The 18038-nt window shown below is 44.9% G+C and overlaps 1 protein-coding gene across 2 annotated transcripts in view; it reads right to left on the bottom strand.

Moving 5' to 3' along the window:
• Positions 1–1814: 1814 nt before the first annotated feature.
• Positions 1815–18038, bottom strand: part of sema6bb (sema domain, transmembrane domain (TM), and cytoplasmic domain, (semaphorin) 6Bb) — a 137444-nt gene continuing 121220 nt past the window's right edge. For both annotated transcript variants that reach the window (XM_058389235.1, XM_058389234.1), the window contains 2 exons: positions 17842–17900; positions 1815–4551 (listed from right to left, as the gene is read on the bottom strand). In XM_058389235.1, the coding sequence (XP_058245218.1) occupies positions 3599–4551; positions 17842–17900 (1012 nt within the window). In that variant the 3' untranslated portion in view covers positions 1815–3598. The remainder of the gene's footprint in view (positions 4552–17841; positions 17901–18038) is intronic.

The following is an 18038-nucleotide window of genomic DNA, read 5'->3' as shown; positions in this document are numbered from 1 at the left end:
TCTGAGTGAAGAAACCGCAGCTAGAAGAACATAGCGTTGGTGCTCGCGAGCTCGCCTCGGGCGCTGGAGTAAAGATAGCTGAGTAAAGATTTTATTTTTCTGATCAGTTTTGCACAACGTGAGTCGACGATACAGCGTAGATAACGCTCACACCAGCCCATAATATCCAAGATAACACAAATTAGACATGCGTGCGTAACATGGCAACCTTGTTTCCATGGAAACACGGACAAAAAAGTTTTGTTCAAACTTTTTGGTCACGTTTTGAGAGCGGGAAATTTAGCAGAGAAAGAATTACAGGCAGAATTTTCGAAATTGCGAGGCAGATATGCGGTCAGCTCCAGAGCAGAAACGGAGAGAACGCTACAGGAAAAGACAGAAAGAGAGAAGGCAAAGGGAAAGAGAAAAAAAGAGAAAGAGAGAGAGAAAAAAAGAGGAACACGGAGGAGTTTTAGACCTCATGGTGGAGCTAAAAGCGCACGCTGACTTCAGACCTGACACTCAAACATGAGGAGGAGGAAACAAAAACAAGGAATTCACTTAGAAATCACTCTCACTCTCTCTCTCTCACACACACACACACACACACACACAGAGTCTCAGACATGGTAATGAGCTCCATAGAGATCATGAGCTTCTACATTCTCTCCTGTGGATTTTGCTCATCTCTCTTTCTCTCACTCTGTCAGTCCTGATGCTTTAATCCGCACTGATGTTTGTGATGAATATAGCCAGTGACGCTAATACACCATCCGTCTCTCCATTAAGGCGGCTGATTCGATCAGATCTGACGTCCTGCACAAACAGCGTCCATCTCTCTCTCTCTCTCTCACTCTCTCTATCCGTGCTCTCCTGTACTCAGCACTCTCAGGAGGTCACAAACGGCCAAATAAACATAACCACGAATGCTTCAGAGCGCCGCCGTAGTGCATCCGGGTTACGTTAGTCAGAAAAAATGAGCGAGGTGAGAAACACGGAGAAAAGTCCAGAGAATTTTTTTTTACCTTTTATTTGAGTTTTTCTTTCAATCCCTAATCGAATCATCAAGGAATAAAATCTTACAACTGGGTTGTGAACATTCCCTTAATGTTACGTAAACGTTTCCTCGGACACGTTCTTCTGCAGTTCACTGATTTACTGAGATTTCTAGCAATTTGTGGGGGGTAAAAACTTTTGTCACACACTGCCAGTCCTCACATCGAGCTGAGGATGACTGATAAATATCACCTTGTAATAATCTAGTAGTGCTAGTGTAAGAACTAGTTCTGCTTATTAGAACTAGTTGATTTTTTTTTTTATTTCTTTGATAAACTTCTTAAGCTTGAGAGAAGAATAAATAAAAACCATCAGCAGAACAGAATCCGGGAATTCCGAAATCGAAGCATTTGTTACCGAAGAGAAAGGCAGTTCTGCAGGTGAATCAGCGTTCACGCTCCGGATTAACTGCATCATCACCGTGAAGGAAATAAACACAACAATAACAATAACACAACTTACACAACGAAGCTACGACATTTCATCACCTAACAGCCGGACGTTAATACGGAGAGGGATAATAATCACAGCCTGCGGGATTCCCTGGAGTTCTATTGTGATTGTTGCGGCAAAAAATGATTTTTATTTATTATTATTAGTTGTTTTCTTTTTTTTGTGGAGTAAATCTACTCGAATTGTTGACATCACAAACACAGGATCCTTCGAGTTTGCTTGATTTTGCGTGATCTGATTTTATGATCTGCTACGATGACGCCATGAAGTCGTCTTTCACTGCGTCCGATTGGCCGTGGCTCTTGATGATGTCATCCTGCTACTCCTTTGTTTTATTTTTTATTTTTCGAATCAGTTAGGAAACAGAAGCGAGGAAAGAAGCCGAGGTGGCAGTTTACCCCCTCGTTCCCTTTGATGCCCCGCTAAAACCTTCGCTGGAATCAGGACGGAGCCCCAGAGGGACGAACTCATTCTGCCGCTCATTGCTATTCTCTCGCTGACCGACTCCTAACGCCTCGAAACCGGCCTCGTCTGTCCGTCCGCAACAAAGAGCCTCAGTGTGTCAGAGATGCTTCCTGAAGCAGCACCCCAGAGACAAGACGGAGAGAGAGAGAGAGAGAGAGAGAGAGAGAGAGAGAATCACATTTCACTTTACAGAAAGAGGGAGATTTAAAGAAAAAGAGCAAGGGGGGAGTGATAGAGAGAAAGATCACGTTTCACTTTACAGAAAGAGGGAGATTTAGAGAGAGAGAGAGAGAGAGAGAGAGAGACGAGTCAGTGAGGCAGAAAGATGCTAACAAAAGCCCTCAGTGTTCCTCGTATCCAACAGCAAACACACATCTGACACATTTACACACACAAACTCCACCCACATTATTATCGTTGTTGCCGTTATAATTACCGCTAAACCACCCCAGAGCTCGCAGCTCACATCTCGCGCCTCGCCTCTCCATCATTTGCGTGATTGTTGTGGACGCTCTCGTTCATGGACGTCCTGATTTTGCTGAGCGACAGGCATCTCCGAGTCCCAACTAATATCAGCTAGCATGCTAGCATAAACATCACCATGATGCCATAACTTCTGCTAGATAAGCAGCGCTAACCTCATCCGTACAGGGTATGAAATTATAACGCTACACCTTCTCACTTCCTCTCCAACCCCTGCTCCAAAAATAGTCTAGTTATCATCTTGCTAATCAACTTAGCTACCTACCTCTAGATACATAAGGTCAACATAAAACCAAAGATCACTATAGCAACGGGTAACGAGGAAACATTTTTCTGACTAGAATGATGAGGGCTGGCTGGCTGTCGGGGGATGGGTAAGTGAAATGAGTCAAGATATTATTGGATCATATTCATCTCCGCCCCCTGTGTGTGGTGATGATGTCAACAAACTGTGAAAACGCTGATTGTTACAAATAAAACTGAAAGTTTGTTTATTAGCTTGTTGATACAAACGAACGAGGAAGGAACGAGGTCTGGTTTTTGAGAACCTGTCTGTCATCAAAATCAGGACTTTCGTCTCTCACACGTCCACACGCCCGCTAGTTTTAAAAAAAAAATCGCAATCAAGTTGCTTTAAGTCACTTTGTTCTCTTCTACCACACGGGTGTAAAGAGCATGTTTGTTCTCGGCTCGATGTTCAGCTCAGTCGTCTTTACGTCCTTTAAGTCCTCGAGCTGAGAGCTAGACTTGCCTCTGGTGTCAGGATGCTGTGTGTATCTCACACAAACACACACACACACACACACACACACATAGCAAAGAAGTGAAGAGTTTCCTCTCTGAAAGACTTGCTACTGTTGGCTGTAGAGTCGACTGAACACTTCACAGTAATCTGAGATCCTGGTTCCTGAAATGTGGCTCCGTGTTGTTGGCAGAGGGACTGCGGAGAACCTCGCTAACATGCTAAGTGCTAAAGGGGTTTGGGGGGTGGGGATGTTTTTAGGGAATGAGGCTCGGGAACTGGCAAGTGCTCAGCTGGATTCTGTCTCACTGGGTCACTGTCGAGCGACACTGAGGGATTTTCTAGACGGCAGTGAGGCAGTTTTCCGGGCAGGTTTTGGGAGTCACGGCTCTCTGGAAAAGAGGGAGCTTGTCTGTCACTTTATGGTCCGCTGGACATACACTCTCTGTCTTTTTCTCTCCTCACATCCCTCTCGCTGTCCATCCTCCTTACCCGAACATGGCTGAAATCCTGCAGCTCACCAAGCCCCCTGGGGGAGTGGAGGACGCCGGGTCGCGGCATCGCCGCATTGGTACGTGGCTGTATCGGATAGTTGTGGTGGTGTCTGTTGGGTTTGCCGTTGTTGCCGATGTTGTTCTGGCTCCAGTGCGGCGGGTTGCCGTAATCCGAGTGCGGATTGGGAGCGGATACCACCTTCCTGCGCTCAGGCGAGTCTTGAGGCGTCACCGGTCGGTAGTCGCCAGCAGAATTGCGCGTCTTTGGAGCCGAATGATGCCTGCTTTGGTCTTTCTGTATGGCGGGATGAGGAAGGATGAGATAACGCTGCCTTTCGACGTTTGGGATAGCCGGATCGTCCTGCTGGCCTCCGTCTCCACCATGTAAGTAACCGGAGCTCAGGTACATGATGGAGGGATTTGGACCTGTCTGGGTGATGAAAGTTTGGCTCTGCTCCCAGTCTGAGTCGGTTTGGTGGAAATGGGCGTGGTCATGGATGTCAGGAGCGGGACGTTTCTGCTGCAGCGGCGTTTGCTCTGGAGTCGGCAATCCGGGATCCTGGATTTCTCCGGATTTCGACCAGCCGTTATTGAACAGGTCCTCCATTTGTGCATCGACGCCGCTGATCCTTGTCACGCTAATCGCCGAACTACTAGGCCCATGTCCTAACACGCACTGCTCCCTGTCGGCATGGCGACGCCCGGCCTGGCTCGAAGCTCCGCCCCTGGAACGGCGACGATGCTTGAACGTCATGAGCCAGCAGATCATCAGGGCGGAGAGCGCCGCCCCGGTGGTGAAGGCAGACACTGCACACATGATGAGAAGGTTGACAGACACCAAGCCGTCTGGTTCCTCTATGTAACTCTCCTGGAGTAGCCCTAAAACACACACACACACACACACACACACATGATAAATACAAACATGCAAACTTACGTAATCATAGCTCAGCGGAAGAACTAAACAGAGTTGACCTTCTTTTTATCAGCCTGAAAAGCGTGAGTCATTAATTCCTCAGCGGGACGAGGGGAATGTGGAGCTCTGCTATTGGTCTAGTGGATAATTATCCTCATTAGCTAAAGTGGATGGTGATGTTAATAGCTGTAATAACCGTCTTCCTGATTAAAAGTATCTCTTTATACCTCTGCTCTCCTCCCGCAACATTAACTGTGCTGTGAAAAACAGACGCTGCGGGATACAAGCTCGCCAAACTTTACCAAACTCGACCTACATGTGGAGCAAAGTTCAGACCGAGTCACCTGAGAGAGCGACTCACGCAAGTGCAGAGCAGAGGAGAAGAGAGAGAGAGAGACGGGAGGAGAGAGAGACGGACTGAAAATAAAGACGGAAAAGAAAAAAATGGAGCGAGCTAAAAAAAGAGAGATCGAGGAAAGACAGATGAAGACGGAGATCGTGTGGGTGAGCGAGAAAGTCAGAGAGAGGGCGAATGAGAGAGGAAAAACAGATAGAAAGAGAAAAGGAGAGATGGCGAGAAAGAAAGGACAACTGAGATGAGGAGAAAACAAAAGTTAGAGAAGACGAGAGATGGAGATGAAAGAAGAAAGAGAGAGAGAGAGAACAGGAGAGATGGACAGAGAAAAAAGAAGGAGTAAAAAAACAGATGAAAGAGAACAAGAAATGAGAGACAGACAAATAGAGAGAAGGACTGAGAGATGGAACACTGCACAGAAGACAAACACAGACAGACAGACAGTTAAACAGATGGATAGATCGTTAGACAGACAGACAGACAGACAGCTGAACAGACAGACAGACTGGCAGAAAGACAGCTACACAAACAGACAGACAGACAGATAGACAGACATACATACAGACAGATGGATAAACAGAGAGACAGACAGATAGACAGGTAAACAGACAGCGAGGTAGGTAGATGGACTTACAGACAGACAGACAGAGATAGCTGAACAGACAGAAAGACAGCTACACAACAGACAGGTGGATAAACAGACAGACAGACACAGAGACAGACAGACAAATAGAATCATAAGCAGACAGACAGATAGAAAGAGGGATGGATAAACAAAGAGAAACATACATAAACAGACAGATGGACAGATAGACAGACAGACAGATTGATAGCTATAATAGAATAGATAGAATAATAAGTGGACAGACAGATTGACAGAAACATACACGGACAGACAGACTGACAGACAGACAGTCGTCTGTCAGATTTATTCCTCCATTCCCACAGAAGTTGTTCTAGAACTTTCTGGTGTGTACTTGAGCTGAGGCGAGAGCTCAGATGTTCTCCTGCTGCACTTCCTGCATTCAGACTCTGCTGATTAATTCTGCTTCCTCTTCAGACCTCAGCTCGTCCTGTCCCCGTTTCCTGTTCAGTCACGGTTCAGAGGTCTGAGTGTGTTTAGATTTAATCCGCCGGAGCTCGAACACCTGATTCTGACTCAGTGCAGGCGTGTGCGTGTGCGTGTGCGTGTGTGTGTGTTACATCACAGCACTGAGTTCTGTGTGCTGATTGGTCAGAAAGTGCTGAGTGATTTCTACTCAAGAGGAACAGGGCTGAGGATCACAGGTTTATAATCATCATCTATATCATACTGTCTCACTCTCCCACTCTCTCTTACTCTCCATTTCTTGCTCTCTCTCTCTCTCTCTCTCTCTCTCTCTCACACTTTCCATCTCTCACTCTCTATCTCTCTCCAGCTCTCTCTTATTCTCCATCTCTCCATCTCTCGCTCTTGCTCTCTCTTTAACTCTATCTTGCTCTTTATCTCTTGCTCTCTCTCTCTCTCTCTCTCTGGGATTTCTGGAGTGTGTTAATGATCTCTTGCTCTAATTTCTGTCTTTCCTCTGTGGCAGACGGCCAGTCAGATGGTCTCAGCTGCTGTGTTGTAAAATAAAATAAATAAATAAATAAAAAACACACCACACAGTCGATCCCATCTCGGCTCCTCCCTCTTTCTCATGCCGTTTCCTTGGCGAGGCGTGAGGACGCTCTCGTCCTGCACGTCCTGTCCTGTCCTGTTCATGCCAAATCACTGCCTGAGGCACATCTGTGCATCATCAAGTGCCGCATCCAGCTGCAGGGGCGCATCAGGTGTGTGTGTGTGTGTGTGTGTGTGTGTGTGAACTGCATTCTCACATTTCACATATTCACAGTAGCTCTGTCAGACAGAACAGCTATCAAATCATTTTTATTAGTCTGAAGTGAAATGTTACAAAGGTGTGTGTGTGTGTGTGTGTGTGAGAAGCTTTTCTGCGTATTTGATCATGTTTTGCTCAGCCAGCCGAATAGATCTAATTCCTGAAGGTTTGAATTAAAATGAATAAGTGACTGAAGATGAGTGAGCAGCAACAACGGCTAGCTCATTTTCATTCTATTTATGATTATAATAAACTCATACTTCTTTTTCCAAACTTTTTTAAGCATTCAGTTTTAATTGTCAACTTTTTTTATATCAGGTCAAACGTCAGCCATCTTAAGGTTCTGTTTTTCCTTCTGCTAAATAATTTACATAAACACACCACGGAATCTGCTACACAATCCACACTGCTTCATGTTTTGGAAATAGATAGGATGGGTGGATGGATAGATAGATAGATAGATAGATAGATAGATAGATAGATAGATAGATAGATAGATAGATAGATAGATAGATAGATAGACACAGACAGATAAACACAGAAAGACAGGTGAACCAACTGAGTGATGAATAGCTAGATAAAAATACAGATGTACAGAGAGACAGACAGACAGATAGAGTGATAGCTGAACAGACAGAAAGACAGACAGAAGGATAGCTATACAAACAGAGAGACACACAGACAGAGAGACAGACAGACAGGCTGACAGAGACAGCTGAAAAGACAGAAAGACAGACAGAAAACATAGACAGAGAGACAGACAGATGGATAAACAGACAGACAGACAGACAGACAGACAGACAGACGGTATTGCTGAACTACTACAAATCAGTACCATTAACATATCAGCGCTTTTTTTATTCCAGAACTTTCCACTGAAGACGTTATGGTCCAGATTACCGGGGTCGTTATTTATAAATCTGACTAGTTATTAAAGTTACTGAGGTTTGGATTAAAGCGAGTGAAAGAGACCTCCTTCATGTCCAGCAGCACGGCTTCACATCATCACCCAGGTCACGTGTACAGATGCAGTCAGCCTCCATCCTTCCCACTCCAAATTTTATACAACATTCACACAAATAACTGATAAAACGTGTGAAACCGGGCAGGCCGAGCGTGACAAGCGTATTGTTTCGCAGTAACAAAACTAAAAAGAGCTGAAAATCTAATTGTTATTGCATCATAAACATAACATGGAAGAGCCAATCAGGTTCCAGTATGCAAATAGCAGGCCATATATGGCAGGGCCAGGCACGTGAGTTAACCACATGAGTGAAGATCAAAATTTCATCACCTTCAGATCGTAAAAAAAACCCTTTCCTTGAATGACCTCGAAAAAGCTGTGTGTGTGTGCGTGTGTGTTTCTGTGTTTTATTGCTGCTGGGTCCTCTGATGGAAATTACCCAGCCTGCATTGGTCTTTACCTCTAAATGAGAAAGAGGCTTTAAACCTGGTCCTGGTGTCTGGAGGGCTGTAATATTCTCCTCGTCTCGCTCTCCGCCTCGTCCCCAGCGCCGCAGCAGGTCATGAATAAAACCAGGCCATTAGAGAGCTCTGCCTTTGTAACCACCCAGCTTTATCCTTACAGGAGACAAAACGAGCAGGAGGGGAGGAGGCGGAGAGGGAGAACGAGGTGCATGGGTGTGGATCTGCTCGTTCTCCGTACGTTCCCTCGGGCGCGGAGAACATTAAAGCGTGATGGAGGCCGAGCCGCACGGCTGAACGGTGGGCAGGGCTGGAGCTCCAATTACAGAGCCACAATCCCATAGGAGTGCACTCGTTAGAGAGGCCTGTGTGTGAAACACCACTGTGAGTGTGTGTGTGTGTAATGAGCGCACATGCCCTATGGCCACTGTTATAATTGCACAGACCACCTGAACGAGATGATTCACCTTCCTGTAATCGCCATCACACCGAGCGCCCCGGAGGCTACGCTCAAATCTCCCAGCTATAAAAAATAATCTTTCCAACATGAGATCTCCGGCTCTGCCCCAAAAATGTCAGCCATCTTACGAGTCTGTCCCAAATGCTGGACTCGCACCTCTTCAGTGTTCTCGCTTATAACAAACGCTTAATACAGAAACTCGTCCAGTTTGTGTTCTTATTAAAACGTCGGCCATCTTAGGAGTCTGTCCCAAATGCTGGACTCGCACCTCACTAATGCTCTCGCCGTTTTGCTTCAGCATACAAATGTCAGAGACGTGAACATCAGCTGTCTGATTCAGCAGCGTTTGCTTAGCGTTCTTACCTAAATGTTTAACAAACACCCAAATGCTGGACTCGCACCTCTTCAGTGCTCTCGCCGATTTACTTCAGCATACAAATGTTAGGGACATGAACATCGGCCTTCTGGTCCGGCAGCGTTTGCTTAACGCTCTTACCAGAACCTTATAACAAACGCTTGATACAGAAACCCGCCCAGTTTGTGTTCTTTTTTAAGCCATCTTAAAGCTCCGGCCCAAACGACTCTAGATTCATTTCATTCTCTATAAACGGCATCTATTTACAGCTCTGTTCCTCCTTAGCATCCTATCTGTAACATTACTGTATTAATTATTACTGATTTATATTTCAGCCGTCTCACGTGTCTGTCCCCGAGGCTGGACTTCGTGTTTATCTCATTATCTGCTTTAATACACATCTGATGCCCTGACCGGTGTAATTAATTAGTCTGGATAGCGTTCTTCTGACCCGAACCCTTTGCGACTGGTCTATTCGAGTGTGTTTATAAGGATCTCTGACCACAGTGGGCAGTCTGAATTTGCAGTTTGCTGTTTTCACACTCGCCGTGTCCTCGGGTTTTAGATGCTAATTAATTGGCTTGCTGGCTACAGAGCAGGCGAAAATGTTCCAGACGTCTGGCCTTTTCTTTTATGTTCTGCATCTCACTGTTGGTCGCTAATCTCGGCTCTGTGTCTCTGAGCTTACCGTGTGTGTGTGTGCGTGTGTGTGTGTGTGCGCGCCTTTATTTTTTCTTTCTCGTCCTCAGTCCCTCGCTCCTCGTCTCCTCCTTTCTGTGACATCCTTTCATCTTCAGCGAGCCGTCTCTCTCTAGAGACACTCTCCTGCGTTCTTTACTCGCTCTGTCGCTCCGTCACTCTCCTCCTCTCTTTTCATGTCTCTTTGTGCTGTCTTTATATTCTGTGTGTGTGTGTGTATGTGTGTGTGTGTGTGTGTGTGAGCGCTAATAAAGCCTGCTAGTTTAAAGCAGCACTTTTATACTAAACACTAAAGACAGTTTGATTGAAAGAAATCCCTGATTTGTGATGTCACACCTCTGGCTCCTCCCACCTGAAAATTCCCTCCAGAATCTCACTAGCTGGTTTATACACTGGGAAGCTAACGTAAAATTACGTCTCTGATCACAGTGAGTCCTTTAGATTTGTTTGTTTTTGATACTTAATAGAAGAAAAAGCTCAGGACTGGGACTTTAAAACCACATTCTTGCTCTGTGTGTGTGTGTGTGTAGGCTGCCAGCTTACTGCGGCCCCTCGCTTCAGATTGTCATTAAAAAGCCCAGCTGCTGTATGGATTAGCCGACAAATTGGCAGCTCTTTGAGTGTGGGCTCATTGATCTACAGCTTGAGAGAGAGAGAGAGAGAGAGAGAGAGAGAGAGAGTGTGTGTGTATGTGTGTGTGTGTGTGGTGACTAAAACATACAGCCTTATATAACGGCACCCTTGTTACTCTTCAGCTAACTTCTGCACCACAGACTATTACTGATGCATACGCTTGTGTGTGTGTGTGTGTGTGTGTGTGAGAGAGAGGGTGAGAGACACGTGTTGCTACATGTGAGTGTGTGTGTGTGTGTGTGTGTATCAGGAGGGTTGATGAATCAGTGAGTGTTGTTCATTATCTTGTCTCTTTTCTCGCTCACTCACTCTTTTCGCGCTCTTTCGCTCTACAATTTTCTTTCTCGCTCTTTTTCCAAAAACGGCTTGTGTCAAAATGTGACCGCACACACACACACACAAACACACACAAACACACACACACACAAACACACACAAACACACACACACAAACACACACAAACACACACACACACAAACACACACAAACACACACACACAAACACACACAAACACACACACAAACACAAACACACACACACAAACACACACACACACAAACACACACAAACACACACACACACACACACAAACACACACACACACACACACACAAACACACACACACACACACACACACACACACAAACACACACACACAAACACACACAAACACACACACACAAACACACACACACACACAAACACACAAACACACACACACACACAAACAAACACACACACACACACAAACACACAAACACACACACACACACACACACAAACACACACACAAACACACACACACAAACACACACACACAAACACACACACACAAACACACACACACACACACACACACAAACACAAACAGAAGACGTCTCACAGTAATCAGCTGTGCTGCATATATGAATGCGCTCCTTCTCCTTGTTATAACGTTATCGTTACCATGGTAACAGCTGGTCTGGTCCACATGGACGCACCAGGTGAAATGAGTTTGTCTGACATGTGGAAGGAGTCTCCAGTGTCAGTGTAAGCTGGAGCTTTAGGATTTCCTGCTTCTTTCTGGTTTCTAGGCAACAAGCTCAGTTTTTTAAAAAAATTCAAGAGAGAGGGACTGTTTATTGTTGATTAAATGCAGCCGTGAACATAAATCCTGTAGGATGTGCTTGTTATTTAATCAATATAAAATGTACTGGCTGCTAAACTGCTGAGGTGTAAAAGGAATAAAACGTCCGAGGATGCGCTGCTGTGGGAAAATAATCACTTCAGGATGGTCAGAGTAACAGAGAGAGAGATTTATTCCTAAAGATCAAAACCATGATAGAAATTCAGGCTGATACTGAGACACAAGGATATCTAACACACACACACACACACAGAGTGCAAGCATTTACACAACAATTAGACGTGTGCTAATCAATGCCGTGCCAGACGTTTACAAGCAGCAGCGTTTAATTAGTCCACACTTACCGTTTCCAATAAACACAAACGCCTCAAATGAACACATGTGGACTCCATCATGGCTCCACCGGCTGCGTTCCAAACCACAACACAGCCATTTCCAGTATAATGACGTTTAGGTTCCTCTACAAACCCGGCTGAAGGTTTAGAGGGATGTGGAGAGCAGGCCGGGGTTTCAAACCTCAGCGAGTGATGAGTTCAATAATGCAGGAGGAAACTACATTGAACCATAGAGTCTATTCTTATACACACACACACACACACACAACCGCACCCACTGTACTCTGTTGGAGTACCACAGAGTGGGGTGGGGCAATGTTACACAGGGTGGGGTGGGGCAATGTAACACAGGGGGTGGGCAATGTTACACAGGGGGTGGGGTGGGGCAATGTTACACATGGTGGGGTGGGGCAATGTAACAGTGGGGGTGAGGTGGGCAATGTTACACATGGTTGGGTGGGGCAATGTAACACAGGGGGTGGGGTGGGCAATGTTACACATGGTTGGGGGGGGCAATGTAACACAGGGGGTGGGGCAATGTAACACAGGGGGTGGGCAATGTTACACAGGGGGTGGGGTGGGGCAATGTTACACATGGTGGGGTGGGGCAATGTAACAATGGGGGTGAGGTGGGCAATGTAACACAGAGGGTGGAGTGGGCAATGTTACACATGGTGGGGTGGGGCAATGTAACACAGGGGGTGGGGTGGGCAATGTTACACATGGTTGGGGGGGGCAATGTAACACAGGGGGTGGGGTGGGGCAATGTAACACAGGGTGGGCTGGGGTAATTTAACACAGGGTGGGCTGGGGTAATTTAACACAGGGTGGGGTGGGGCAATATAACACAGAGGGGTGGGCAATGTTACACAGGGTGGGGTGGGGTAATGTAACAGGGTGGGGTAAGGGCAATGTAACACAGGGTGGGGTGGGGCAATGTAACACAGGGTGGGGTGGGGCAATGTGACACAGAGTGGGGTGGGGCAATGTAACAGTGGGTTGGGCAATGTTATACAGGGTGGGGCAATGTAACAGTGTGGGGTGGGGGTGGAGCAGTGTAATACAGAGTAGGGTGGGGCAATGTAACACAGTGTGGGGTGGGGGTGGAGCAGTGTAATACAGAGTAGGGTGGGGCAATGTAACACAGTGTGGGGTGGGGGTGGAGCAGTGTAATACAGTGTAGGGTGGGGCAATGTAACACAGTGTGGGGTGGGGGTGGAGCAGTGTAATACAGAGTAGGGTGGGGTGGGGCAGTATAACACAGAGTAGGGTGGGGTGGGGGCAGGACAGTGTAACACAGGGTGGGGTAGGGGTAACAATCAGCTTTTTTTGTTTAGTTGCAGTGTTACTTCATCTGTGAATTTATTGATCAGCTACAAATTTATCATCAATCCAATTTCCAACATTTATGTATAATATATATATTTCTTCCATTTCTATGCACTGATATTAATTTTATTTCTGGCTAAAACTGCTCGCTACAAATGTCCATCATGATGAATAAATCTGAACTCATCTTCCCTCAGGGATTAATCAGAACATGAAGATTTGGGACACTTCCTGGAGTTCCTGTTACAAACCTTTCCCCGTTTTTTTTTTTTTTTTTTTACAGCTTCTGAGTCTCCACGCTAACCCTCTTTATGCTAGCTTCTCTCATTACTAGCAGATGGTGTGGAACGCCAATAATAAGAAAACAATTGTGGAATTTTTCACCTGCATCCAATCTATCAGCTCCCCCCCCGTGGTGTAAATGTGATTATATGAAGGAACAGCATTTTCAGAAAGTGTGTTTCGTCCTTTCTTCATCCCCAAACCGCCTTCCTGCCAGGTGAGTAAGTCGAGTACTCAATCCCCTCAGCGGCAGGATTTCTGCTGCAGGACGTAAATTGAGAATGCGGCTGTGTGTGTGTTGTTAGCATAACGATCGGCGAGGGGGCCCCTACTCCGCACAATCACGTCGCTTGGCTATTTCAATTTAATCACTCTACCATGCAGGCAACACAAATTACAGCCGTCACCGCACTGAGCTGCTCTAATACATATTAACTGCAGCTGCTAACACCAACGTAGCATACAGCTGAGACCAAAAAAAAAAAAGATTTCACTTATCTTACTCGTAAAATGGTGGCTCACTTTCACTGCGAGAAGGAGGATAAAACTGTCAAAAAATACCAGAACTGTAGATCGAATTTCCTTTTGGTTTTGAGTTGATCTTAAGTTAGCTCTGTAGCTATAACGTTAGCAGCAAACTTTCTGAATACGGATTAAAATCCTGTCAGGTTAGCTCATGTTAGCTGGCATGTTAGCTGGCTAGCATCAGCAGTTAAGACTGTGATTATTTATAAATATGAATTAAAAAGCTCTGAGAAATCCTGTCAGTTTAGTGGAAATCAGCTAGCTAGTGTTAGCTGTTAAGAGTTTCATCATTTATGAATATAATTTAAAAATAACTCTCAGAAATCCTCTCATGTTAGCTTGTTCTAGCTAGCTACATAGTATTAGCTACTTCATGAATATAGATTAAAAAAGCTGTGAGAAATCCTGTCAGGTTAGCGTACTTCAGCTAGCTAGCATTAGCTGTGAAGATTATCATCATTTAGGAATATGGATTATCAAACTCTGAGAAATCCTGTCAGCTAGCTAGTGTTAGCTGTGAGGATTATCATTTATGAATATGGATTAAAAATCTCTGAGAAATCCTGTCAGGTTAGCATACTTCAGCTAGCTAGAATTATCATTTATGGATATGGATTAAATACCTCTATGAAATCCTGTCAGGCTAGCTCATCTTAGCTAGCTACCTAAAACTAGCTGTGAGGATTAAGAGACTTTATGAAGTAAGTACTTTTACGAATCCTGTCAGGACGCCTTAGGTTAGCAAGCTAACATCAGCAGGGCCGATTACAGATAAGTTCCTCTCAGTTTAGCTCATGTGCTAACAAATCTGTGAGGAAAAATTGTGTGTATACATGCTAATGCTAAAGCTTCTGCCTACCTGAAGACACAATTTCCATAAAACTGATATACAGCTTCTCCTCCTCACACACACAGTCCTCCAGCGCTACTGACACCGTTAATCAAACTTTACTCACACACACACACACACACACACACACACACACACACACACACACACAGCTGCTGTATAGTGTGTTTTAAAAACCGAGCTTCAGCAATGATCAAGAGTCTCACATAGCTTCACCCTCAGCAAGCAGTGTGTGGCAGGAGTGTGTGAGTGAGTGTGTGTGTGTGTGTGTGTGTGTGCAGACCTCAGTGTGTCAGCACTGAAGAGATTAACTGTGGGACTGTGGGAAGCGGGTGCTTGGTGGTACGACTCGAGCTGCACCACACACACACACACACACACACACACACACACACACACACACACACACAAAACACTTCTATGACATGAGATCTGTGGAGACAATTAAAGCTTCTTTTTTTTTTTCATTTTAAATCTGATGCTTAGCTAGCTAGTGTTGGAGAGCTTATGCTACCATTAGCCAAGTTCTCTAGCTATTTAGCACAGCTGGCTAGGTGATTAGCCTAGCTAACAATGATATAGTCTGTAATTAAAAAGCAGGGTTTTTTTTGCTAAGTAGTTATTTTAGAGAGAGAGAAAGAGGGACAGAGACAGTTGGAGAGAGAATGACAGAGGGATAGGATATGTGAGATGGACATAGACACAGATGAGGGCGTAATTAACTGAGAGAGAGAGAGAGAGAGAGAGAGAACTAATGAGAGAATAAGTTGTACCTTAATAATTTGTTCCTCCTAATGCATTGGTCTCACAAGCCATTTAACTCCGCCCAGATCATTTGCATAATATGCAATTCTAATCTTGTGACCTCATCCCAGATATTTTTTGCTGTTAAATCACTGGAGCTTGAGTAGAGCGTGAAGTTTATTGGCTGAAGTGCATTGGCTGCCCAATGCCAATCAATCCTAAAGGGGCGGAGCTTGGATTACTCTTGAGCTGGAAACAAATATTCACGTCACAGTCACATGATCGGCGCTGTCTGTCTCTCTTTCTCTCTCTCCCCTCTCTCTCTCTCTCATACACACCCTCTTGTTCTCTCTCTCTCTTTTTCTCTTATACACACACTCGTGCTCTCTCTCTCTGACTCCACTTTCATTCACTCCATCGTCAAAATAAAACGAGTGGAAGAAGGGAGTAAACAGAGGAGTCTGACATTTAGCAGCAGATCAGCGAGCACTCGGTGAAGCAGCAGGAGAACCCAGGCGTCTCTAATTAAGATCCTCATTCAGATCAGACGAGACGAGACAAGACGAGAGGAGACGAGAGGCTGGGGCGAGATTTAAATCAATACACGGGTGAGAGAGAGAGAGAGAGAGAGAGAGAGAGAGATATGGAAAGGTTAAGTGTGGTGTTAATATCTAAGCAGGTTGTCTGGGAGGATGTTTTCCACCGCTTCATCTCTTCATCCCTTCATCTCTTCATCCTAAACATCAGCAGCTCACACAGGACTTTTTTTCCCCACTAAATGTTATCAGTATTAGAATTTTAATACTGTATTTTGGTTCGAACAGAATTAATAATAAGTTCTTTTTAAAATGAATACATTCTATTTTTAGGATTTAAATAATATTTTTAATTATTATGATTAAAAAAAATAAGATTTAAGAAGGAAAAGAATTTGAATAAATATTTATAAAAAACGTTTTAAATATATTCTGTGAGCTTTAAGCACATACTATCACAGAAACTCACACTAACACACACACAAACACACATTTACACACACTAACACTAGCACTAACACACACACCTGTACTAACACACACTCACTCAAAAACATAAACAACACACACACACTACCACAGAAACTCACACTAACACACACACAAACATACTTTTACACAGATACACACACAAACCCCCCCCCCACACACAGTTGCATTAACACACACACTAACCCACTCACACTAACACACACTTATACTAACACACACACTACCACAAAAACTCACACTAACACACACACACAAACAACACTTACACACACTAACACTCGGACTAACACACACACATACTAACACTCACACAAACACTAGTACTAACAGACACTACACACACACACACTCTAACACACTGACACGAGTTCTTATTCGTGACTCAGTCTTCGATCTGCTGCAATAAAAGACCCCTCGTCATCACACACACACACACTGAGAGGTGAAGAACAGTTGTGACTGAGGTGTGAGACAGGAGAGAGAGGAGATCAGAACACACTGATCCCCTGTGACACTACACACTCGCGTTCAGTGTTGTTATGCTACGTGAGATCCTTGTTTAGCACTGTGCTAGCTTTCAGCTGATTAGCCACGACAGATTCCTGAGGGAAGTTAGCTTTCACTCGCTAGGTTAGCTTCAACGTGTTAGCTTAGCTTTCTAATGCTAGGCTAGTAGTCACGACAGATTCCTGATGGAAATTGTTTAGCACTGTGCTAGCTTTCATTTAAGCCTTTTTCTAGGCTAGCTCATTCACAATAAATCCCTGAATGAAACCGCAGAGCATTATGCTAGCTAAGATAGTTTACGCGGGTTTAGCACACCAGATCAGCTTGCGCTGACTGACTCGCTGGATTAGCATTCTGCTAATGAAAGCTGAATTGACTGGTTAAACACACATTCTCCTCATTTAGCCCCGCCCATTTTATGGACCATGTGACTCAGTGTTTCGATTCCAAAACCAACAGAACGCTGCGGTTAGCTTCCTATTTCATCGCACTGTAAGATTTTGGCGTTTGTTTGTTTTTCCTGCTTCGTGATGCAATCTGAGAACTTTTCATAAAGGCTGAACACATTTATAACACTGCTATAAAGCATGATTAGCGGCTAACTCGCTGTTTATTCCGCGTTAAAGGTCTCTATCTACGCAAAACATTCCGAACTTTACTGGGTGTTGATCTGGTGCTGTTTATTTTACAGTGTGTTTGTGGCTAATTGTGGTGAAGACCGTAAAGCTGTCATCGTACCGTCACAGTCGCCCAGATGTGAGGTGTTCCCGTGATCCACGTCCTGCTCGAAGGGAAGCCTGGAAGAAAAGAAAAACAGACCACATGTGAACACAGCACATTTCCTCATGAAGAGGAAAGTTTACAGCCGCGCGTTTACGAGAAAGAGCTCTGAATCATGAAGAGAACTTCTCTTCATTCCGTTCTGCTCTCGCGGA

Source organism: Hemibagrus wyckioides, linkage group LG05, assembly GCF_019097595.1.
Source record: "Hemibagrus wyckioides isolate EC202008001 linkage group LG05, SWU_Hwy_1.0, whole genome shotgun sequence".
Taxonomy (NCBI): domain Eukaryota; kingdom Metazoa; phylum Chordata; class Actinopteri; order Siluriformes; family Bagridae; genus Hemibagrus; species Hemibagrus wyckioides.
The sequence above is the reverse complement of the archived record's forward strand: the minus strand, read 5'-3'. Positions and strand labels throughout refer to the sequence as shown.